The 27097-nt window shown below is 37.1% G+C and overlaps 1 protein-coding gene across 2 annotated transcripts; it reads right to left on the reverse strand.

Moving 5' to 3' along the window:
• Positions 1–419: 419 nt before the first annotated feature.
• LOC123307346 (receptor expression-enhancing protein 5) lies at positions 420–26869 on the reverse strand. 2 transcript variants are annotated; one of them, XM_044889612.1, is made up of 4 exons: positions 26646–26865; positions 26235–26467; positions 17225–17360; positions 13609–14785 (listed from the first exon to the last, which is right to left on the reverse strand). In XM_044889612.1, the coding sequence occupies exons 1-4, from the start codon at positions 26773–26775 to the stop codon at positions 14745–14747; spliced, it is 540 nt and encodes a 179-aa protein (XP_044745547.1). In that variant the 5' UTR covers positions 26776–26865; the 3' UTR covers positions 13609–14744. The 2 variants fall into 2 exon arrangements, with proteins under 2 accessions (XP_044745548.1, XP_044745547.1); XM_044889613.1 differs by lacking the exons at positions 13609–14785; positions 17225–17360 and adding an exon at positions 420–676 and having other exon boundaries at positions 26646–26869.
• Between the last annotated feature and the right edge of the window lie 228 nt (positions 26870–27097).

Here is a 27097-nt window from a genome sequence, read left to right on the forward strand (position 1 = left end):
AGTTTGATGACACCAGCAATCACAATGATGTTATTTAGCTGCGCATCTACTCGTATTTTCCGTACATGTAGATTTGATCTAACGCGTAGATAGAGAAAAAAGAAGATACCGCACTGCGCAGCTACGAAGGAGAATTTTTTGTGTCCAACATCAACATGTTTTTGTTTACGTTTAAACCGATCCGAAGTATTTTTTTCAACATATGTATTTACCACAAATCACACAATTTCCAGGCATGTCGACAACGAAATTCTTGATACGAACGAAACAGTATTTCCTACTCCAAACACAAATACAATAATGAACATTCAAATATTTAGGTAAACATCTAGATGAGGAATACACTTTTTCTTGTTTAGGGTATTTTCTCCTTTATCTATCTATGATCTAAAGCAACCGAAATGGATAATTTCAGCTCATTATCAAAAATGATATATTTATTTTCTTTTTTTTTCTTACATGAATGAACACATGAAAAGCTATCTTTTGGGATATTTTATTTCGAAATTTGAAAACATCGATTTCCGGTTCTTCGAAATCATCAAGGTGGGAATGTAGTATATCTTGGAAATACTCAGTTTATTTTGGATACCACATACGGCTGTAAGATATTGCTGTATATCACTGCAGAACCACTGCTCTCAATGGGGATCATCATCCAGAATAAAAACAGACACTGCAAATAAAGATGACCATATATAGAGGTTATTAAGTTTATACCTATGGGCTATGATAGTAACTAATGAAAGGAAAGGTAACGAGAGGACAGTTTGAACAAATAGCAGGAACTCGACGTACGTGCTCCTTCTTTTACTTTTTTTGGAGGGCTACGTCTAGTTTCTGCTTAAACTAAAATTGGACGCTAAGGCTTATTTTAGACGATTGGTTTTTTACCCGATGTTCCTAGTTAAGTTAATATAATGGAATCTTTCACAGTGTTGAGGTTCACTTTCGCATCGGAAAACAACCCGATGCTACTTCCGGCGGCCATCCGACTTCTTTCAAACCATCGTGTTTTCAGCGTCGGATCACCTTCGTCGATGGGCTAAGAGATATGAAGATCCAGCAGACCCTGCGGTCAGCCGACCGGGGACTTTGAATGACGCCTTGGCCAAGCACTAGAATTTGAAGCTGCCAAACAAGCTTCGCACAGGGGAGAGCAAGGTGATCATTGAAACCTGCTTCAATGAAAGTGGTGAGGCTCAGAACCTGATCACAACAATTTCTATTTTCCTGAAATCCCCTTGACAGTTTTGGAAAGCGCCTTCAAGAGTCGATTCAATGCTAAAAAGAATTGGCCTCTCTAAAATTTTGAAAGGAACACTCAATACACTAATGTGTCGATAACTACTCTAGGATTAGGAGAATTTTTTCCACGTTTTGAAATTCCTATGGCTTTGCCTTTCGGAACTCAGCCGGAAAAATTGCCAGAATTTAGAATGTTATTATGAAAAGATAACAACCAAGACAAGGCCCTCTTGCCTAAATGCTTGATGAACTCGGGATGAATTCTGTCGAACCAGCAGCTTTCCGAGATTTGATTGATTTAATAGACATCCACAGCTGGTCTAAAAAATGTGTAATTTACGCTTAATATCTTTTATTTTTGATTGTGAAATTCCAACCGAATTAGAAACATCAATAATTCATGAGAAAGCCCGACAGTTCCTCCAAATAGCGTGTGACCGAATGTATGACAGCGAAGCTGCGGAAGGTGGCTTCAATGTTGGAGACTTGGTCAGGCTCTATATAACCCCCAGAGGAAAAGAAGATTATCACCGAAGTTGCAGTGTGAAGGACCCAACATCATAATCATCATCATCATTCAACAGTCAAAGTCAACCTTTCTTAACCCAATCCATATTTGTCGATCCTGTGCGGCATTCATCCAGTATAGAACTTTACATTCCTAACACAGATTACAGAGTAATCTGTGATTCCTAATTGTGCAATGCCCAATGCGTATTTTATTTGCCGACCGCTTTGTAAGGGTGGGAGCTTCGGCTTCACAAGTAAGTACCTACCGGCATCATACATTGGTCAAAAACCAAGAGGATAAAAATAAGGATCAACGATGTAGTGTACCGTATCCAAAAACTACCCAGGGGAAAAGGACGAGTGGTCCATATAAATCGTTCTACGAAATAGGAGGCGGACTGCGACGAAACTCATATGAGAAGGACTGTCAGCCAGAAAGTGGAGCAAACTATGAAGGTACTGGGGAAGCAAGATACGGAGCTACCATTGAGCAGCAGCAGTATTTCTTCTCTGTGTCAGAAGATTATTCACTAGCCCATTAAGTCTTCTACCCTATGGCTTAGTCTCGTACTACTAATTTCGTAAGCACCGAGTGGGAGAGGTAAGAGGAGAAAATCAGCTGATTTAGAGGTTCGGGAATTCTCTGTTTCTTCGAAAACCGCCGCACGTCCGTGTCCGCGAAAAATGCGAAACGAAAGACGAATAACCGGAGCATAGGCGCCTTCTACTCTCAACTCGGAAAACAGATAGGAAATACGAGAAAAAACGCTTCAGAAATTCGTGATTTTTCAACACGAATGTAAATGCAGCCAGCTTCACCCGGGGCCTGTTGCCCTTTCTTAGGTATCACTCGAGTCGATACTCGCACAACAGCCAAGGGAGATCAGCACATCAGCTGACATGAACGTAACTTATGTACCAAACTCAAGTCATCAGCTGACCCAGATTTGTACTTTTATATTTCAGTTAGACCTAAAACTGCAATAATATCAACTTCGAGTCTTTCTTATTTTCACTGCACAACAATTTTCCCCCATGCCAGTTATGTACAGTAAGTTCAAACTGCGGATCTTACATTGAGAGGTTATGTTCAGTTTCGTAAACAATTGAATTGACTTAGATTATGAAGGAAGATATAAAAACATCTTAAGTAAGTAAAGGGTTTATGCACTCTCAGGTGGGCGTTTTCAGGTATCTATCTAAGAAAAATCTGTTCAAGGAAAATCTATCTAAGGAAAATTATTATTCAATGTTATGATATGTTCTGTATCCTCTAAAATCTAAAATGCATTGATGTTGAAAATCACAGCTCATGGAATATTTAAACTGTAATGTTCTAACTTTCCAAATTCATTCATGATTAAGATTATTGTTCGGATAGAACCATATTTGTTACATAAAGCGTATGATTCTCCTCGAATTTATAGTCCGGGAGGCAGGGCCTTTTTTTCAAGGAATTTCATCCCGGCTGAATTTGATACTGTATGTTGTAGTCACATTGCAAATGACGAAACTGACCGTCAGCTGGTCAAGTAGCGGTGGGTGCGGCGGAACTTGGGAAAAAATGCAAAATTTCAAGTGATTTTATCCCGGATAAAATTTTTTATATGTAATATTAATGTTAAATAGAAACAAAATAGTGAAGTCAGCCGATAGGCGGAGAGTGGAAAATACGTCAGTCGATCGCGTGAACTGGGGAAAAAAATTTGAAAATCAAGTGATTTCATCCCGAATGAAAACATCTCCATATGATTTCCTACATATATGGAAATATAAAAATGACCGTCAGCTGCGTGTCTAGCGGGGGAAAGACCGTCAGTCAGATCATTGAAAATTCCGCGCGCCGTATAAATGCATGAGTGCGCTCATACATTTTTGGTCTGACTGACGGGCTTTCCCCCGCTAGACACGCAGCTGACGGTCATTTTTATATTTCCATATATGTGAGAAATCATATGAAGGTGTTTTCATTCGGGATGAAATCACTTGACTTTCAAATTTTTTTCCCAAGTTCACGTGCTCGACTGACGTATTTTACACCATCCGCCGATCGGCTGACTTCACTATTATGTTTCTGATTAACATTAATATTACATATAGAAAATTTCAGACCTGATAAAATCACTTGAAATTTTGCATTTTTTCCCAAGTTCCGCCGTCTCCCACGCAATTGGGAATTTGTGAAATGTCACTCACTGCTTGGATGTACGTTGGAAACTTCCGGAGAATTTCAAACGTTTTTTTTTTCCTTTACGGTAAAATGCTGAGTTGAAATTGCATCCACTGAAGGCATGAAATCCTGGCAATACAGAGCACAAATTTGGACCCCAATGATGCAAACAATTTGGTGACATCAATGAATGTCTGATTATTGCCGGTCCAACATGCATCGAGATTTGGACGTTCTTCTCGATGAAATTCATATTTCCTAACATAATGATCAATATATCTGTATCAGAACATCACATTGTTACATGAACATCAGATTTCAAGTGACAGACATGGAAAACCATATATACTTCATTCAAATTTATTTTAGCAGTCGGTTGGCCATGAAATAATTTTCTCAAGTTTTTGTAACTAGAACGAAGATAGGTTGGCACTCATGAAATGTCGTTAATGTCAACGCCGTTGCCACAACTATCAATTTTTATTTCGAAAATTCGAAAATGCCGAAAGAGATTGAAAAAAGAGACAGGGTTTCAGGAAGTGCTATATAGAATTCGGGTCCGCTCATTCCAATAGTTATACCCTGATATTCTAAAATCCACAATACGTCAGACGGTAGCGAACATATTCAATGTAAGAGAATTTATATAATGTTTTATCTGAATCTGAACGACTGATATTTCGGCTGAATATATCCACAATCAGAAAGTTTGTGAATGAAGAGGATGACAAAGAATTTCCTTCTATTGGGAGACCCAAAAAAGTGGTGGCATTTGAGAATTTTATGTTTGAGTGAATTCATGCGAAAAGTTTACTACAGGATTTTCGATAAATGTCATCGGAGAATAAGTTCCCTAAAATGGATTTTTCTATTTTTCATTTGACTTGTCCTATACAATGTAAATGTCTTAAGGTACTAATAAATACCTAATTATTATAATTACATCAATGTATTAAGATGAATAGCCACAAATACGCGCAAGTTGCCCTGTTACTTGTTTATTCATGTGAAATTTTTGTTCAAAGGTGAAGTTGCATCTTAACTTGAAACTTCCTTCAATTCCTTTTACTTATATTGATGCAAGATGATTTTTGTTGAAGAATTTAACATTCTTGTAATTATCTGTTAATTCCTTCGGGAGATACCCAATCCCAACCACTGCATCATATGCATTTCATCTTCGGGTTAATATTTTTGAAATCTACAACTAATGTAACGTATTCAAACTTTAGCCAAAGAAAAGAACGAACAAACTCTCCTCAAGCTAGTGCATATTATGATATTATACTGATCTCTTGTATTTTCCATGCAAATAACTGGATTTGGTATGCCTTCAATCAGTTTCTATAAACTTCGATTATGTTCGTCACATATTTTCCGAAGAGATTCGACATTGAGATAAAATACGTAATAACAGAAACTTTTACGCAGAACGCGCAACATAGCGTTGATTTAAAACCCAAAAATGTTTTGACAAGCTTCATAACCACACATTTTCGTACTATACAGAGTGAAATGTGTCAAATTTCCATGGCCAACCGACTGCTAAAATAAAATTGAATGAAGTATATGTGTCTGCTTCTTCGTGACCTGGACACGTTAACAATGGATCCGATGATCGTTGAATTTTACCTTGTTCAACTTCATATTTGTGGCATTCCATATAGTTTACGAAAACTGTTTTATTTCCAATCCACGATGCCATGTGATCATTTAACCAATCGTCTATTAAAAATTTAACGAGCGCTTCTTTGAAATAAGTGTGGTGGGTGCGGGCGTGGGAGACGGCGGAACTTGGGAAAAAGTGATTTTATCAGGTCTGAAATTTTCTATATGTAATATTGATGTTAATCAGAAACATAATAGTAATAGTGAAGTCAGCCGATCGGCGGAGGGTGTAAAATACGTCAGTCGAGCACGTGAACTTGGGAAAAAAATTTGAAAGTCAAGTGATTTCATCCCGAATGAAAACATCTCCATATGATTTCTTACATATATGGAAATATAAAAATGACCGTCAGCTGCGTGTCTAGCGGGGGAAAGACCGTCAGTCAGACCAAAAATGTATGAGCGCACTCATGCATTTATACGGCGCGCGGAATTTTCAATGATCTGACTGACGGTCTTTCCCCCGCTAGACACGCAGCTGACGGTCATTTTTATATTTCCATATATGTAAGAAATCATAAGGAGGTGTTTTCATTCGGGATGAAATCAGTTGTCTTCCAAATTTTTTTCCCAAGTTCACGTGCTCGACTGACGTATTTTCCACCCTCCGCCTATCGGCTGACTTCACTATTTTGTTTCTATTTAACATTAATATTACATATAAAAAATTTCAGCCGGGATAAAATCACTTGAAATTTTGCATTTTTTCCCAAGTTCCGCCGCCTCCCACGCGCGCACCCACCGATGGTATTGAAGCTGACGGTCGGTTTCGTCATTTGCAATGTGACTACAACCTACAGTATTAAATTCAGCCGGGATGAAATTCCTTGAAAAAAAAGTCCCTGCCTCCCGGACTATTATATATATTATTCCCTCAAATCATATCAATGCTGCAGTCGGTTAATTTATTTTTTCTTATTCATAATAGTTTCTCGACGCGAATAATTAGCTATATGTAGGGAGTAATGGACTCATTTCATACCAAGGATTATAGATCATGTTTTATGATCCCTGATTTCATTATTGATTTTCATATTACGATGACGGCGCATATATTACTCCTGTTTTCCAAGTTCAGAATGACCGTCCAAGAAAATTTGTAGATAGAGGGATGTATCACAATGTACTCATAAATAATGTTGTTTCTTTCTGACAGCCCTAGAACCCCACCTCCAACGATCAAAATATGAACCGATTTATTTTTTTTTCTATTCAGAATGTTTCAGAACATTCTTCTATTCAGAATGTTTCCTTCTGTACAAGATAGGTCAGTTCAAAATGTCCGGCCGAGGAGATTGGTGGCTAAAGTACATAGAGGGATGACCAAAATACCCTAACATTGTTTTTTGTTCATACTACAGAGTACAGCTCCTAGGATCGAAATGAACTATTCAGTCTACGATGAAGCGCCTATTCCACATTTTTCAAGTTCAGAATGGTCGTTCAAGAAAATTGGTGGATAGAGGAATGTATCAGAATGTACTCAGAAAAAAAATTTGTTTCATTCTGACAGCCCTAGAACGCCACCTCCTACGATCAAATGACGATTTTTTTTCTATTCAGAATGTTTTAAGGATTCCTTCTCCAGAAGATAAATCAGTTCAAAACATCCGGCCAAGGAAATTGATGGCTAAAGTACATAGAGGGATGACTAAAATATCCATAACATTAGTTTTTCGTTCATACTACAGCTCCGATGATAAAAATGAACTATTCAGTCTACGATGAAGCGCATCTTCCTCATTTTTCAAGTTCAGAATGGCCAAGAAAATTGGTGAATAAAGGAATGTATCAGAATGAACCGATATTTTTTTACGATGGAGCGCTCTTTTTTTCACAAAATTTGAAATTGGTGGAATGGGTGCTCTAGGGCTGTCAGAAAGAAATTTTTCTGAGTAAATCTGATACATTTCTCTATCAATTTTATTGGCCAGTTGTTTTACACATTGGAAAAAAATATGAGGAACATGCTCTCCATCGTCTACAGAATAGTGGTGGTTCATTTTAATCCTTGGAACTGGGACTCTAGGGCTTTCGAATTGAAAGAAAAAATTGTGTTAGGATGATTATTCATTCCTTTATTTACTCTATCCATCAATTTCTTTGACCGTCTATTTTGAACTGATATTTCTCCCGGAGTGGAAATCCGTTAAATATTCTGAATAGAAAAAAAAACGTATGAAATTATAATTTATACATAATGGAAGATTTAACGGCATAATTTATAATCCTTGGTAAGAATAAGTCACTTCATCCCTCCTTGCATATAGCTTATTATTCGCTTCGGCATTCTATTCTAAATAAGGGAAAAAATTAACAGACTGCAGCATTGACATCGGACATACGATATTGTCCGTGGTGGAATAGTCGTTCTTGAAACTGGACGGCCGGGGGTAAACACCACTACAGTGTATAAATCGGGTTGATTTGATTGATTGATTTTATTTTCGCTTATGACCTTTCTTTATTGATTTGGTGGTAAAAGATCGATCCACCGAAAAAATAGATCGCTGGGCTTACTAGTCCGTGTACATAAATTAGTATAGTAGTTGTGTGAATAAATTAGAAACTAAGGAAGAAGAAAATTCGATTTGGCCAGAAAATGATACAGTAGTATATTCGTTCACACGACACATTGGATAACCGAACCTACCTATATTAATGGTAATAGATTCGAATTTATGTTTGTGCATACATTCTGTAGCTCAGAACCTAGAAAGCTATTTAGTTTCTGGTAGAGACTTTGATTTCAGGCGATATTTTTTCATTCATTTAATGAAATATACGGGTGACACCCTTTCAATAACAGATAATACAAATACCTGTGCGCGACCCAATGAAATGGACAATATGTATTTTCGAATTAAAACATAAATTAACTGATGGAAAAGCATTAACATATTAAATTAAACTTTAATTGAGGCGAAATGCCGAAACAAAAAAAAAACAAAAGTAAAAAGAAAAGTGTCTGAAAATTCAAAAATAAAGCCTACGCTACGATCACTCTACATACCTCCTCCCTCAACCCCGACAAAGACCGATTGAAACATGAGGCCCGACATTCATGTTATAGTCGTAAAGCACACACAAGTCTCTGATTTGATCTACCTTTCAAGGAAACTGTTAGATAGTGAAAAAGTGCAGTCAACTCGAGGGCTACCGCGATAGATGGTCAAGTGCTTGCACTTGTCGACATTAAGTTAAGATGCAGTTTATTTTACGCACACCAACTCACCAATCTATCAAGATCAGCTTGGATATTGCGAGCGTCCTCTTCATTTTCAATTTCAAGAAAAATCTTCAGATCATCTGCAAAAATCAGGAACAGAGAATGCCAAAAACAAGTGGACTCAGAAGTTTCCATCATGATCTTCATTGGGGCAGCAGCAGGACCATTCTTCCTGCCAACATTAACGGCCTTAATAGCTTTGAAGTTCGAATCAATTTCAGCCAGCATATGATTTACAGGTATCATAATGTTTGTGTGGCTTTGTATAGGCAGAGGTTATAGATGTTCCTCGATCTCCTTCTGCGCTCCTCAATTTCAACATAAAGTTCATTGGCCGAAATTGTGCCACTATGGCCTTCGTGAGGGATTAAGTCACTCATTCGCCCAATTCGTGCCCTGATCAACCAGGAAAAAAGCTGAGCAGTGTGGGCCTCCACCTGACGAGCCTGCTCAGTGAGAATCCGATCATGTTCTCAATATCTTCCCTCATACAAGAGATATTTGAAGAGATATTGTCAAGCTTTGCCATAAGGAGGTGAAACTCTCTCATAGTTACCGAAGCCGCAAAGCGCCGGGTGACGATGAAATATTTCCAGCTCTACTTCAGCACGGACTGGAATACTTAATGTCTTATCTCATTAGACTCTTCAGATCCAGTTTGGCATGGAATTTCATACAATCCAACTGAAGGAAGGTTAAAGTCGTTTATATTCCCAAGGCGGGAAAAACGGACTCACAGCCTTAATCATTCCGACCGATCAGTCTAATTTCGTTCGTGATGAAAACCCTTGAAAAGATACTAAGATGAGCAAATCAGAGAGGTGATTCTACGGAAGCATCCCCTAAGTGCTCAGCAGTATGCTTACCAGAAAGGCAAATCCACGGATCTTGCCCTCAATAATCTTGTCGGTAGGATCAACGAATCTCTCAACTCCAGGGAGATTTCAGTGTTCTAACCAAAAAAAAAAAACTTTCGAAACTCCAGAGAACGGCATGCCTCATGATTTCGGGGGCATTCCGGTCTACTTCAACTGCGTCCGTTGAGATGCTATTAGACCTACCTCCCCTTCACATTTTCGTCCAGGGACAGGCAAGACTAGCAACCCACAGGCTCCACCACCTTACCGTAAATGAGTCTGACAAACTCACTTTCGTGCCCAGTCGTCTTTCAGTCCAACTGGAGACAGACGAGGTGATGGGCATGAGAACTGATCAGATAATCACTAGAACCAGCACGGATGGAACCTTCACTTCTCTGATTCCAAAAGCAGGGACGAATGGCTCCGTCACAAGGAATTCTATCTACAAGGACCTTGCTGGTTTACTGATGGCTCCAGAACCAGTCAGGGATCTGGAGCCGGAGTCTACAGTCGTAGACCGCTGACTGAACTCAGTGCCAGTCTGGGAAAGTCGGCGACAGCTTTTCAGGCAGAAATCTTCGCCATTGATCCGTGCGCAAGCCATTTGCTTAACATTGGTTGGGCGGGCAGATCAATAAAAATCCTAACGGATAGTCAAGCTGCAATTAAATCTCTCGCGGCAGACAAATGCAACTCGCCACAGGTATTTGAATGCAGATCTAAACTCTCCAAATTGGGAAGCTCAAACAGACTGCAACTGATTTGGGTACCTGGACACTCTGGCTTCAGAGGCAACGATGCATCGGATGCTCTAGCCAGAGAAGGCGCAACATCAACGCATATTGGCCCGGAACCCAGTATAGGAATTTCCAATTCCTTAATCAGGGACCGAAACAACAGCTGGATAAGGCAAAAGGTCCTGGAGTACTGGCGCAACCGTCCTGGACTGCGTCACTCGCATAGGGCTATTTCAGTGCCTCCCAGCCCATACACCAGTCGTTGGCTACGATTTTCTAGAACAAATCTGTGATCTATTATGGCGGCTTTCACAGGACACTGTAGACTCAGAGCCCACCTTAAAAAGCTTAGCATCGTCAATGACCCGCTCTGCAGACTCTGCTTAGAGGAGGACGAAACGATTGAGCATATCCTCTGTGACTGCCCGGCGGCAGACAGGGTTAGACGTGGAGTATTTGGTTCTCCCAAGATGATCCTAGAGGAACTCAAGAATCACTCTCTTCCGACATCATTTCCTTTTTGGGCAGGATGGGACTGGAGGGAGAGATCTAGCTCTATGAGCTTGCCTGTGTGCTACAATAGACCGCTTGGTCGCAGTGGCAGGTTTGGTTTATCCGTCCAACACACCCAGCAATCAGTATACCGAAGCCGCATAATCCTGAGCCTGCTGAGACAGAACTGGCTGGGAGACTGAACAAGTTAAATTGGATTTTTTATTTCTTCTGGATGAAGTACAATATTGGCAAGACCATTTTTTATTAAATTCATGCAGCGTGTTGAGATCAGTACTCGTTATGTTTGCACATATACAAGGTGAAAGATATTCCCACAAGAACGGCCTAGACTACTCCTCTAGGTTGGATACAATTTTTCAATTCGGATTGAGATTCGAAGGATAATTTTGCGCCTATAGTCTCTCTGCTAATAATATTCATTTCGAGGGGAGCCCTGTTCTCACAACTGCACCATCTCCAGAGCTCCAGAGTTCCAATGAACTCCACTATCTGAAGACTAAAAAATATTTTTTGATCCAGGCTTTTGCCAAGGAGTTATTTCATCAGTGGATAATTTTTATAAGCTCCTGACAAGCATACTTGTTCCTGGAAATGGAGTTTAGGAGTACCCAATTGTAGTGAAAATCAAAGTGCTCGTCCAAAACTTTTATTTTTAAGCATACATAATCTGGCTACTTAACTTATTAACTCTCTTGAAATTGTTTTCCCCTTGAATAACAAAATGAAATCAATAAATAATCGAAACTGACTCGGATACATAATATCCATTGATCAAATATTCAAATCAACTGATGTTACTAACTAAATCGAACTAAGCAACCGCTATAACTCAGAGTATCAAAAGAAAGACCATTTAATTGGGAAGACTAGATGACATGACATACATAATAGAATGGTTTCGGTCTTATTTGACCTTATCAGAGCAACACAATTCCCACGTATCGAATTGATGGACCCTTCTTTAGATGTCAGTAAATGCTACGAAGTGTCATTACTCCCCAGCGCCATCCATTTCTTCAGAGCATCTACTGGTATCTAATAAATAATCCATCAATTCGATCCGTTCTCCATCGAGATGGGAGATGTGTTGTTCTGACGTCAGATTTGGTCGGACACTAATAGGCTTTGTTGTGGTTCTCACCAAAGAGCCAAAGATTATAGAGACTCTATAATCTCTGGTTCGCACTTAAGGCGGTTCCTTATCGGTCCAAAGTAATGGAGCAGCAATGGTATGGGACATAAAGTAAATCAAGTGTTTTCTGTGGTATGGTAAGCTACGAGCGAGTTTACACGCTGAATAAATAAATGTGCAACAGTTTTAAACTGTTTTGGAACCATCGTAAAAGCGAACCAAAACAGGCCTATAATTTCTCACCATCAAATGTGTTTTTGGTCCTAGAACTAATTTTTTTCTTGAATAATTCAATATAGGTATTCAATAAACGATCGAATGAATTTTGTATTGGAAATTATCTGGATTTCCATTTTGCATTCCATTACATCTGAAGTACCCTTAACAGCTTCAATTTTATGATTTCACTCAATATTGAATTCACCAATGATTGACTAGAGGGGAGGCAACATATCTTCAGTGTCCAAAGAGAGACACGAATACTAAAAGCAAAGTTCCTCTTTGCTAAAATTTCGTGAACCGCTGCCCTATCACTTCACCTTCTGTGTTAGCGAAACGCAAGTAGCGGTTATACCGGGTGGCCCACCACAGACGCGGAGCTTATTTTGAGGGAGTAAATAAAGATAAAGATAAAAAAACAAAGATATAGATCAAGGTTACATTTCTTTTAAATGTAATCTCTGTATTTGACATAAAAACTGGAATGGCAAGCTCAAATTATGATGAATTTCTCCAGATCACTTTATATATACCTTAGAAGAGTTAGAAGCATTTACGAGAAAATGGCGAAAAATTGAAAATATGAAGAGTTTTTGAATAGCAATCAATGAAGAAGCCAATAAGAAACGTCTGCGATACAGACAGTATTTTTTCGAGTAGACGAATTGGCTACTCCTATAAATTCTCCTCTAAATATACAGAGTGATTAATAATTAATTTTCAAGCGTCAGCTGCAATAAAACTTTGTATTGTTGAAGGCTTCAAATCGTGTCATATCATTATTTAGGGTATTCAGGTAGGCAGGAAGATATCGCTTAGTGAGGTGAGGTATTCCAACAATGTAGATGTGACAATATTCTGGCAAAAACGTGTTTATTAATAATACAAATAATGGTCAAAAACTTTCTTACTTCAAATGGCACACCTGGTATTTTAATATCTCGTTGAACGTGAAAGTTAAATTCGAAACTATCTCCATAAGGTTTTTCTACACCTAAACCTGATAGTTTCTCAGTAATTTTCGATTTTTAATTCGACTGTGGTGCGACACCCGGTATAAATAGTCCTGGTGAAAATCTTGTAACTCAGTTTCTACTTTAATTATATATGTTAATACAGTATGGGCCGCATCAATTCAATAACCAATGAATATTGATACAGAACGTTAGTGTCCTTAGCTGTTAACGATATTGACTGTACTACTTCAGAAAAGTTCATGTGACAGAGTCTCTGTATAAGATATGTAGATATTTTTGACATGATTCTTCTCTTTTTGGTGATGAATGGGTCTAATATTTTTTCGTTGAAAAAAAAACAACTAACCTATATAGTTCGTTTATTCTGAAGAGGCTGTACAATTTGATTAACTGTATAAAGTTCAACTGAAAATTCAGAAATAATAACCAAGTTACAGTGAGGAACAATATAAAAACATATATACATATACAAAAGGTGGCCAGAAAAGTTTGAAAGTGAGAGAATTGAAAATTACAAAAACCGTACATCGCGGATTCGCCTAATGGTGCCAAATTTTTGGTGTAGTATCAAAGTTAACCGAAAAAAACCCTTGGATTTTTCGTTAATTCTTATTTATAAAACGCAGAGTTTTTCGATTACATTGAAGTTCTCAATGTCCTAAAATATTTTGGACCTCAGCAAATCGATTACACCTTTTTTGAGGTGTGCAACATGAATTTCTAATACTACAAGTATTATACATACCATAGAATTAAAAAGTATTTCACCTTTGAAATCAAAAAATTCACTCAGTGGACAAAAGAAACAGAAAAATAATCCATGCTAATTGATAGTTAAAATTAGTTCCCAATCGGTGGTTTCAAGCCGACTTATATTAATTTTAGTACCTGACATGCTTCACATATGCAAAGAAAATGTTAAAATTGGAACATTTTTAGGCCACCAACAATAAAAGCAGTTATAGATAAATTAATAAGTTATGAAAGATCCACGAGGACTCGACAATAATTTTTAGATAAGTATATATCTGATTTAACTGTGCTGAAAAGAATATATTATGTGGAATAATACAGAATACGAATATAGAAGTTCGATGATTTTCGATCCATTTTTTTCCCCATTTGAAAAATAAATACTTTTTATTTAAAATAAAAATATGGTGTTAATACTCTCGCCAATGTTTTTATACAACCCAAAACTAATATTTTGGGATGGTGAAAAAAATAAGGAACGTTTTAAAAAATTCTACATCACTAAGGCTATGGGAATTGAAATACACAGATTGAACGAAGTTCTAAGCTCCTATAGCACCATGTTCAAATAGACACAGGTGAGGTTAACCCTCAATATTCCATAGCCTTCTTGACTATGAATCTTTTAAAAGGCTCGTATCATCAAATATAATAAGATATTTGATTCAATATGAAATGTTGAATGCTCCACAATATCTTTGAGAATAATTTTAGCATTTATTAAGTTAGTCGCCCTTTTTCTCTAGTTTTGAGAGACCTTCAGCACCTGGAAAAGAATGCAGTATTCAGAAGTAAAGCTACATATACACAATTTATGATGATGCTTAAAAGACTGAATAGGGTTCTCCCAAAAATAATCAATATTCAATATTGGAAGGTATTCTCACAGGATTCTCAATAAAACAACTTTATTGAGTTATATATAATGCATTATAACAACTTTATAATGCATTATAACAACTTTATAATGCATTATATATAATTATATAGCCTGTCCTCATCCTGTAAGAGTACCTTCCAATATTTGAAATGAAGGACGTGAAATAATTCATACTATAACATTCAAGGATGCAAGTGATTTTTTCTCGCGAGTATCCCGTCATGATATTAATATGTGTATAATATTTATAGAAAATAATTTTAGGTTATATAGACTCGAGAAATACCTAAGATTATATAGTGACAACGATATCTATCCATATGGACTGACGGTGGTTACTGGTCAGCAGTATCTTCGAATGTCTTCCAGATAATAAGACATTTGGATGCTTAAAGGAAGAACATTAGTTGCTAAGTTTTTATTAAATTGATAAAACCAATATTCTTGTGGTTTTTCTCTTTTGGAACCTAATATATTGAAATGGTGGGGGAAAAAGAAATCCATCATTTTTTGTGATAATTATTTGAGATGTTTTGGATATGCACCGTTTTGTTATAATTTATTGCAAGTTCGGAGCTTTCTTTATAATGCCTCTCTTATGAAAGTCTTTATCCCTATGGGTGAAAAACTCTTGTAATTGAGATCTTCTCTTGATTCCAATTTTTATATCAATAAGAAAGTTTTGCAATGCAAATAGGGTAATCGTTTATTGGTTCCAGTTTCGGACTTTGAGGTCAATTCATTTAACGTCCCGTCCAAGCTACTGGAGTTTCTGGGGAGTCACTATAAACCTGTGTGGTCTGGTGACTCCCCAGAAGTTCCAGCTTGGATGGGACGTTTTTATGCATTGATTATAAAGTCCGAACATAGAACCAATCGATTACCATGTTTTACTTGCATTGCAGTATTTCCTTAGTGATAAAAATTCAAAATCAAGAGAAGATTGCGAAAATCGTTGACAGCAGGAATCAAAATTCAGCTTCGATTAATTCAGTGTTTGGTCAAATGGAAGCCACTGATAATAAATTATTTCTTTCTACTTCCAGCAGAACATTTCTGAGGCAAATCTGCAGGAATTGGATCCTATAGAAACATGATCCCATGGTATAGCATTGGAAGCAGTGCCTCTGAAATGTGAAGGAATATGTCACTATATAATTCGAGAATACCAAATCTGAAACTTTTCTAGGAAATGTCAATTTTGCCCATGGGATGGCAATCCTACACATTCGAGAATCGGGCGCCGGGTCGTGAGTGCTGTTTTAGCCGCCGTCTGAGCTTCTTCACCGTACTTTGACCACGATGGTTTTCGCACAGTGCTGTGCACTAATTTCTTATCCTCAAGCAAGTCACCACCCTTCTGACGAATAGGTCAATTTTATCAATTACGCGCGACCATGTAAACAGTTGATGGAGTTCAGCACAATCTTGCACCGCGGATGGGTCCAATCGCACGTTGTTGCGCGTTCACTTGAACCAGTCCTCAATAGTTATTTTGAAATTTTGAATTTCCTCTATGAACTAAGCGTGATATAAAATTTCAGGTGGACCATGATTTTATCATTAATGAGTTCAGTTAGGCCGAAAGCAGAAAATTTCATATTTTTTCATTCTTTATTATCAGTCGCTTTTTCATGGAAACGTTCGCTTGCGTCACCAGAGAGCCTCAAAATGTCTCTTGCCCACATCAAATTAAGGTCTTGCGCCGCCACTGATCATAGGAAAATTGTAAAATGTGCCGAATATTCTATTGTTTGACTTTCAACATCCTGTAACTTGCAACTCAATAGACCAAAAAAAACGTCGAGAGAATATTGTTTTAGTGCGAAATGTCATCTTTCTAACGTCCGTACCATTAAATTGTTTGGCAGATACTTCACAAGATATACATTCGGCATCCCTACATCCATCTACTTAAAAAATAATGGATTTCTCGTTCCTCAATCTATAATATACATGCACCTATATCCGCATTAGTGCAAAAACGCTATAAATTTCACACAAAGATTTATTATCATCGATATTTCTTTCCAATATTCCTACACACAAAAATGAATGAACTATGGGACCACCGAACTCAAGATACCACCGCCAAACATGACAGATCGAAAGAAAGTAAATTGTATGGTATCATGATGCAAAATTCAAATTTTCATTACTCAGCGGCCAAATAAGCTCATTTATAAAAAACGCACTTGCACCTTTGTTATTTTAACTGCCTTAATTGTAATTATTGGAAATAAATAAAAGAGACGTTTGTTTTGATTTTTTGTTGATGATAAAAAAAAAATTTTTCTTTCGGAGTAAAAAAAGCAAATATTTTACCTGCATGAATTAATTTGTCAATTGCTTCATCGACAGAATTTTGATGTTTGAGGAAATGAGACCTTATGAACTTGGAATAAATAAAGTTGGAGCCGTTGAAAGATCCTGGTGCCATAAGCCAAATGAAGAGAGAACACTGTAATTGCAGAGTTTAAACTTAAGGAAGCGAAAGTCGTGGAGTGTTATTTGAAGAGTAAAATTAGACATATTTCATGGGTGTTTTTACTAGGAATCAGTAGTTCCAAGTTACAAGATCACTTTGAAAAGCTCCCTGCTATTAGAATAATCATTAGAGCTAAATATACAGGGTGTTTTCGAAGGAGAGTATTTTTTTGATAGACCTCAGCAATAGAGATCATTTCACAAATCGTCCAAATAAAATATTCAAGATAGGAGTCATAATGTTCGATAAGATTTGATTATATTTCAAGTACGGGAATTTAGCAACGTCATCCACAGGAAAATGAAACAAAGAACTAATCATGGAAAAAATATGGACATCCTAAGTTTCCATATATTTATTATCATTCAAAAATATCTTGAGATGAAGTGGTTTTCGTTGCTTCCCGATAATTCAAATCACAAAGTATATAGAGTCATATCAGGATCTATTTTATCAATGTTTTTTCATCATCAGTTTGAAAGTTATGTAAAGGTGATTCTTGGCGAAATGCTTCATTATGACAAGCTCCACTTACTCTTAAAAAAAGGCTCACCTTTAAAAACACCCAGTATACTAATATGAGTGACGATAGAATGAGAACACACAGTTGCAATATTCATTTTCGATCATACATAAACGGTTTTCGATCATACATAAGCGGTTTTCGATGTTATTACCTAGTATAAATAGGTAGCCTGGATTCCTGGAAGTATTCTTACGAGGTGAATGGGTCCAACAAATCGAGCACGATTTTTGTAAACCAATAATTATTTCAAATGGATGTTTTTATTTTATTGTCACATAAATAAAAACAATGGAGTTTTTTAAAAGCAAACTTTATACTTTTGTTTATTCAATGGTCATAGAGATTCGTAATTATCAATTTTTTCAACAATGCTCATTTAACATGTAAAGGTCGCCCAATGAAAAAAAGTGCCTAATATTTTCAATAAATTTGGCGAGTTTACATGACGGTTTCTACATAATCATCTGAGAAGTACATCAGACGATCAGAAAGTTGGGGTAATAAGATATTTAGTCCTCATAAATCTTTGTATTCGTATTTTACACATATCAAGAGTAAAAATCATTAGTACTACTATTAGTAGAGTTAAATCAGTATTGATATATTGATGCATAAAAAACAATAGCTTAAATTTTTAAGTGTTAGTGTACACATGTGAATAAGTGTTAGTGTAAACATGTGAATAAAAACTGAATTTGAAGATTACTTATCTTCAAAAATAATTTACAACCATAGATAATTATAACAGTGGAAGTGCCACTGATGTTTATATTATGATACTCAAAGATAATAATCTTTATTCCTTAAGATGTCAGGATTGAATTAGGTTTAGAATGCGTCATGCAGCCGTTAACATGTAAGAGAGGTTTCATAGAATTCTCAGGTACTTTTGTGTCGATTTAAATTCATTTGCTATATTTGAATCGATTTACCTTTTATTTCATCAATAGTATTTATAGTATAGTAGAGTGAGAAGGGGTTACAGTTCACTGCGACCTCAAGGTTTATTGTGCCCCCTAACATAGTTATTCTCATCGTGCTATTCTCAGGAACTTTTGTGTTGATTTGAATTAATTTGTTATATTTCAATCGATTTACCTTTTGTTCCATCAATAAAGTTTATGTTTGTTTTGAGAGCGCCAAATTTTCATTGAAAAAGTAGAGGGTTCCCCGAAAGTTTTTAAGCGTAGGGCCCCGGAATCGTCGATCCGCCACTGAGAGATGTTAACTGTGCAACTATTTTGTGTTGCATATCAATGCGCTTATCAAAGATAATTTCCGTGAAAGATCAGGTCGTTCTTTTTTTGTAGTGCCGCATCGACGTTCTCGATATAGCAGGTACCGAAAGATTCGGAACACCTATATTTATATCAACACTTGTAGTTGGGGAGCCGACGATGCTAAATCGGGATTTACTCGAGCGTCGCGGAGACCTAGTGGATTTTGAAGATTAGATGGTAGAAAGATTTTTTCGATTTTTTTCGCATACTCGATCGTGTCATATTAAGATACTGTATATGCCCCACGTGTCTCTGATAATTAATCTGACAGTTTGCGTGGTGGAACTGAAAATTCGGACGTGACCCAAGGTCACAGCGGATACTCGAGCCTGTCAGATTTTCATACAGATGGTTAATCTCGGTGTTGCAGATGTGTTGACCCATTAATCTGACACTTATCGGCGGGGGTTTTCAATCTGACAGTTTAAAGATTATAACAAGGAATTTTTTTTAATAACTCAATTCCTGTACCTCTAATCGTTTGTTTATTCATTATGAAAGTTGTAGATAATAAAATTCTATACATCTTTTGTCTGAAGCAATTTTACATACTCTTAACCGTTTTCGACTTAGAGGGCGAGGAGCTTAGCTACACATGCGATCGGCCAAAGTCAATGTACATTCATAGCCATTTATCTCAAAAACGTTCAAACGAAGAAAAAATTTCTTCAGACAAAATTCGTAGAAAATGTTATGCTCTACAACTTCTATAATGAATGTGAAAACAATTTGAAGCCCAGGAGAGGAGACAATTCAAAAAACTGTTTTTGTGACCTTTTATTTTTATTGTTTCGGCTTGCTGAAACTGTCAGATTATATTTTTTCCGTTATTATTGAATCATTAACCACATATATCTTAATCTGACACGCTCAAGTATGTACAATGATTGTTTTATTATTACTAATCTGACAGGCTGTCCTAGACAATTCCCCCTATATACAGATCTAATTTTTGGTAGAGGTACTATACAGTGTCCAAGGTATCTCCCTTTATATTAATCTGACACGCTCGAGTAAATCCCGAATTTCCCTTTTAGGCTTCCCAACTATTATTGATGTTTCGGTATATACACGGTAACCAAAGTTTCTTTTTCCACTAAACAACTATCTACTAAACTACTGCTTGACTGCTGTCAATCAACAACTATCGTCCAAACGCTTTCTCGAGGTTCTAACCTCTGTAACTTCTAACGATCATTAAGTATAGGCTTTCGGTAAGCTCGTAATCCGATCCCAATCGCGCGGCTTAAGATTAATGCTCAGTAAGTGCCGCGGGGACCACGAAAATATCTAAAATGGAGACGACAATTCTTCGAATCGTCACTCCACTAATGCGGGCTAGTCATGAATCAGCGAAGCAATTCCCAGAGAGACTAAAACATATATACACAAACTGTAGACAGGTTTCGGGATTATTGTCCCTCATCAGTACAGTGCAGTGTAACACATCTCATGATCTCAACCGGAGTGTCTTTAAGCAAGAAAGGGGGCCTGAAGGATATTTTTCAATACTCACCACGAAGCACCACCTGTCCCACCAAGACTGAACCAAGCCTAACTTACTCTAGAATCCTACACCCATTCATGACCCCCAAACAATATCACATGACCTGCAGTCAACGAAAGTACAACTTTTCGCCGAGAATTCGAAAGAATTCAAGACAACTTCAGAATACGTACGATCTGAAATTTCAACTTTGAATATTGTTTTTGCTCTTTACAGCAACTATGTCGTGGTTTTTCCCAATTTTGATCACTGTTCGATACATTCAGCAGACACAATAAATACCTGGTTGTGTGTTGGACAAACAACCTTTAACTTAACTCTTAGTCTTTAAACTAAGAACCCTGACAGAGAAATTAAAAAATCTCAGAAAATTTGTTGAGAAAACTGTATTTGGTATTTATCATCTGGTTTGCTGGGCTGGGAAAGAATTGTTAAAACTAAAAAGAAATATCAATGTCAAAGCTGTCGTGTGGCGTTCTACAGCTGCTATAGATTTAGATGAAAAATCTCCATTTTCCGAAAACTGACAGATGTAACCCCAATAAAGTATACAGGGTTTCCTACTGAGTGTGGCCTAGGTGGGCTATCCTAGGATTTTTCTGAAAATTTGCGTACTAGGGTTTAAGCTTCTGATATAAAATATATTTAATATTGCGACGGCGACGTTGCAGCTTATACGAAAAAATACTAGAAACTTCGTTATTTCAAATGGGATACCCTATTTATTATAATTTTTTCCGCTTCTCTATCCCATACTTTCGGAAATATTAACGGTTTTCCACAAAAAATTGCCAAAAACATGGATCCAATGGAATACTTAGCATAGAAAGTCTTCAAATTTCTATGAATGTCAGGGTTTTCAGCGTACCTCATTCATTCATTCATTGCTGTATCCCGTTACCGGGAATGAATCTACAAAAAGAAGAAAAAAAAAAAAAAAAAAAAATTCGAACAGACTTCTGTTGCAACCGTAAAATTTCTGCCACGTTAATTTCGTTGTATTCTAAAATCATTGAAAACTCTACTTGTATTCATTTCATTCATACAAGGAATTGTGATTGTTGGATAAAATTATGCTAAGCTTTTGTTCGTCCGGGAACGGCACTGCCCATCTGCCGTACATCTGTCAAGAACTTCTTCTCTCGGAATGGAGCACGAGAAGTGGTCTCAGGCAATCGAGGCTTCTCATTGAGAGACCATCCTCTGCGCCTGAGGTCAGAAAACTCCTGGCTCTTGAAGAGACACAGCTGAGAGCATAACAGAGAATAGAAATGGCAAAAAACTCAAGGATTTCGCCGAAAAACAATATGCCATAGTGATTGGACCAGAGCTACCGACATATCTTGCTTTTGGTAGAGGAATACCAGATTTAATAGATATCGCGATATTGAAAAATATAACTCAAGAATTCTCGATTGAAACTTTGGAAGATGGAACCTCAAACCACAATCCCGTGGAATTGACAATTGGAGAAGAACCAAGAGAAAAACTGCTGGAAATAAGATAATATACCAATTGGGCCAAATACAGCCATTTAATACAATCGGAAATAAAAGAAATTCCAACAATAAGCACTCCAGACGATCTGGAATGTGCGATTGATAAACTGGAAGAGATTATATTGAAAGCTTACGAAAAAAGCACGAGAAGAGTGAAGAGACCAGCACCAAGTCATCCGCATGGCGATACGCCTAAAGAAGTAAAAGATCTTATACAAGAAAATCGAAGACTCAGAAGAATATATAGGATGAATAAAAATGATCTGAATAGAAGGAACCTCATAGCCAAGTTCTGAAAAATGCCCTGAAAGATCTAAGAACAAGCAGATGGAACAAAAGGGTTCAAGAACTGAATACAATCGATCATTCTGCATAGAGAATGCAAAAAAGCCTACGAGGAGAAAAGACTAAAATTCCACCTCTACACGGAGGCGTATACCAATACTGATAACAAAAGGCAGATGCATTGGCGGAATCGATCGAACGAGAATCGAGAATAAATTACAGGATAGACGACGATAATGAAGATTTGGAAGAACTGGTTGAAGAAAATGATGAAGAAATGGATGAATCACCAGCGACTGCTGAAATAGACAAGCCAACATCGCCAAATGAAATCAGGGAAATAATTAGAAGTTTGAAGAAGAGGAAAGCTCCCGGAAGCGATAAAATAACGAATGTTATGTTAAAGAAATTACCTAGAAAAGGTATAGCAGCTCTAACAAACATCGCGAATGGAATTATGAGGACAGAACACTACCCAGAAAAATGGAAAACAGCAGAAGTCATAGTATTCAATAAACCATCAAAGAGAAGAAGTTTCCACAAAACTACAGACCGATAAGTCTACTGTCGGCGTTAGGAAAAGTAGTAGAAAGAATTATCGCCACGAGGCTAAATGAGGAAACCGAAAATCTGAAACTAATACCACCAGAACAGTTCGGATTCAGAAGAGAACATTCAACAGAACAACAATTATTAAGGCTCACAGAGTACATAACAGAGGGATTCCAAAATAAACAAGCTATAGGTCTTGTTTTACTAGACGTCGCCAGAGCATTCGACAGAGTATGGCATGAAGGATTAATATATAAGATGAGATGTGCTGGATATTCGATCAAAATATGCAAGTTGATCAGGAATTATCTCAAAAATAGAAGATTTCACGTGAAAGTGGGAGGAGAATGCTCCTCAACAAGAGATATAGAGGCTGGAGTACCCCAGGGATCAGTACTTGGGCCACTTCTGTACAACATATACATCCACGATATTCCGAAAAATCCAAGAACCATGCTAACGTTATATGCTGACGACACCGGCATAGCAACTCGACACCGCAACCCAGAAGTAATAGAACGAGTTCTACAAGAGACGATTGACGAAACAAATGTGCATAAAGTGGAAAATCAAGCTCAATGGACAAAAGAGCCAAGCAATATTACTACAGAAGAGAAGACTGCGACCCACAACGAAACTGGATGTTGACGGCGAAGAAATCGACTGGAAAAATGAAGCCAAATATTTAGGAATAACGCTTGACAAAGGACTTACTTGGAAAAGTCATATCAAACAAGCAATCGACAAAACGAAAGCAGCGATGAATAGACTCTATCCTCTGATAGGAAGAAGAAGCCACATGTCGAAAGAGACAAAATTGAAGATAATCAAAGCCGTTGCTAGGCCTCAACTAACTTATGGATCAGTTGCCTGGGGTTTCGCGGCAAAGAGCCATATCAAAAGAATTCAGGCCACTGAAAACAAGCTGCTACGATGATAGATGCACCTTGGTTTGTCAGGAATAGACAGATTTATAAGGACCTGAAATGGGAAACCATAACGGAATTCATGAACAGAAAAGCAGAGAAATTATTCGGAACAGCGAAAAACCATCCGAATCAAGAACTCAGGAGACTAGTGGACTACGACCCAGAGGAAGACAAAAGGAGAATGCGAATTTACCGAAGGAGACCAAGAGATCAATAAAAAAGAGATTAAAATAACAACAGAAACTTATTGAATAATTCAATAAAGTGTTAATCCAATAGAGGATAAACACATAAATCCCAGCAAATAGTGTGCGAGAAGAAAACCGACCAAGAGATGAACGGTTTATAGGCAAATGCCCGGAACCAAAATTCAAGAAGCAGTTGAGGGTTTTTAGTGGGTCTCGAGCTCAGGAGAGTGAGAAACCCCACACTGTTCCCCCTCAGGAGAGGGTGGTTCGTCTGTCTTGAAGATTTGCCCCCTGCTACACCAAAAAAAAAAAAAAAAGCTGAGTCTGGTGACTGGAGCAATGACTGGTGATTTGTTTAATAAACACTTGAATAGAATGGTACTGACTGGCTGTTCCCTATGCCGCTGATGCAGGAGCACTAGTAAAACAGTGTTAAAGATGACACACCTAGGAAACGCAAGAACCACGATTCCTATGGTGAGAGGGACTCCCCTCTGTCGACTTGTGCGTTTTTGTCAGCGTGTCTCAGGGTTTGAACGTCTCCAACTACAAGCGGATGTGCAATGGATCACTAGGCCTCAGTTTAGCCCGGTGGGGCACCGAACGTAAAAAAAGAATAGTTAGATAAAAATCAGCAAGGCATTCTGAAAAAGTGAAAACCCACACATTGATAGAAATTTGACTTTATTTCTGAAGCCATGAGGCTTCCGTAGTACGATACATCATTAGATGCTCTTCGTGATTTTCTCTAAAAATATCGAATAAAAAGTAGGATGATCCTTTTGAAAAAAAATTTGGGGGGGGAACTGTTAGTAATTAATAGGGTTTCCTATTTGAAATAACGAAGTTTGTAGTATTTTTTTGTATAAGCGACAACGTCGTAATATGGTAAATATTTTAGTCAGATAGATCAGAAGCGTACTAAAAATTTGTACTAAAATTTTCAAAACAATCCTATGATCTGTTCTCTGTAAACGTCTAATAGGCCACCCTATTGGAGAATTATTATAATCCAACTTTGTGACTCTTAATTTGGTTGGGATTGAAAAATTGTTTCTGTCAAATACCCAACCATTGCAACAAGCAGATCACTAAAGGTTAAGGAATAGGCTTTGTCGAAATATCAGAGTTGTATATCTTGTTAGTATTTGTTGCAATCCGATGATCGTCAAGGCTAACTAATCTTCAATGTAGTTCTTAGCCAGTGTCTATAAACCCACCACATCAAATTATTATCATCCTAGTCAGTGAACTCAATGTAAAGTAAAAATATTATAAGAGACTTCTTATAATATAAAATAAACCACAATCTAGAAAAACTGACAGTGCTCCAAGTCATTTCATTGTTAGTGATTGCCATCTACCTGCACTGCATCACTTCAAATTTCGTTCGAGTAATCAGGCAGAGTATCAACAAGAGGTAGGATTGGCTCTGCCAATGGTCAAGATCAGACTCATGGAATTTAAACCTTGAAGTGAGGAGAAACTAGACAGCAATACTACTGTCAGAATTAACTACAGTCAAAGAAGAAATCTGTACAACCAGTAAAATTGTGAACAAAAGGAATATTAATTTTTGTCCCCTACCACTATCCAGGAAATACTTGAGGGTCTGCAAAGGCAACTGGCCAAAATTACAGTGAATCCTCATGTTGATAATTTATGACTCAGGAGCAGATAATTTGGCATTGGAGTATTACCAAATACCTAACTTGAAACTACCTCTATTCTGGGGTTAATCCCACTTATTTTTAGGCTAGTACCAATATTAAAAGATCCAATTAAATTCTAGCTTAAGCTTCTAATAATTACTTATAAATTTAGTTTTCGATATTTATATTGAATTATTTTTATTAAACTTATGCATTCAGAAATCTATCATTGATAGGTATTATTCACTTAATAATACAGCGCGATTTGATATATATCCAGTTGTATCTGCATGTTTCCTTGATTGATATATATTTTCCTACTAGATTTTCCTTAGATAGGAGGAAAAAGATGTTGAAAAATTTTAAGGCTAGGATTATGGTATCAAAATAAAATTGGGAAAAAGGGTTGACTTAAAAAAATATCCATACCTTTATGAGCCAGTATAAAGGAAACCATCCCACAATGAAATCTGAAAAGAACTCAACTACAGAAAAACAAGCAAAAACTACCCAGTAGGTCAACCATTTGGTGTCATCATCCTTATTTTTCGACTCTAATGCTTTCATTGAAGCATACGCTGGATATATAAACCCGACAAAATTACAGACTAATTGAGCGGCGAAACCAAATACCAACCAGGCTCCCACTATCCCGATCAAACCTGAAAAAAATCCGAGTTATATAATCATTTTTTGCTAATTTTGTGTGACTGAAATATCACTTTGAAAAAATTAATTTTTGAATATAGATATGAAACAATGGTTGTCATTGAATATTTAAACAAATAAGTATATTGGACTCTTTTTCTGATGTACTTCCTGGTCAAAGTGTTTACTTACCTACAAATATATAAAGTCTATCTACACCTGATTTTTTTTCTGCTTCTTCGAAACATTTTGTCCATGGTTTGTTCGTATCATGAAGCGACGCATTGACCTGTTCTTTAATTGCTAAAATTTTTCCAGCCATAATACCAAAATTTTGAATTCTATAAAACGATTATGACAAGCAGACAGCGGTTATGACGAAGCGAAGTGTTCAATGTTCAATGACACCACAGATTACAGACAGAGACAAGACTCTTTCCCCACAGACACTACTCTGTAATCTGTGCCCACAGATTACAGAGTGCTCTTTCCCTTTCTCTATGATTACAGAGTAGTGAATGACACTAACATAGAAAGGGAAAGTCTCTGGACACTAATATGGAGAGTAGAGAGAAGGAGAACGATCGCTGCTTTGAGACCACAGATTTTTTGTCCCCTAAAATATGTACCAATAGTAGTAGTTC

This window comes from Coccinella septempunctata, chromosome 2 (genome assembly GCF_907165205.1).
Source record: "Coccinella septempunctata chromosome 2, icCocSept1.1, whole genome shotgun sequence".
In the NCBI taxonomy this organism is placed as follows: Eukaryota; Metazoa; Arthropoda; class Insecta; order Coleoptera; family Coccinellidae; genus Coccinella; species Coccinella septempunctata.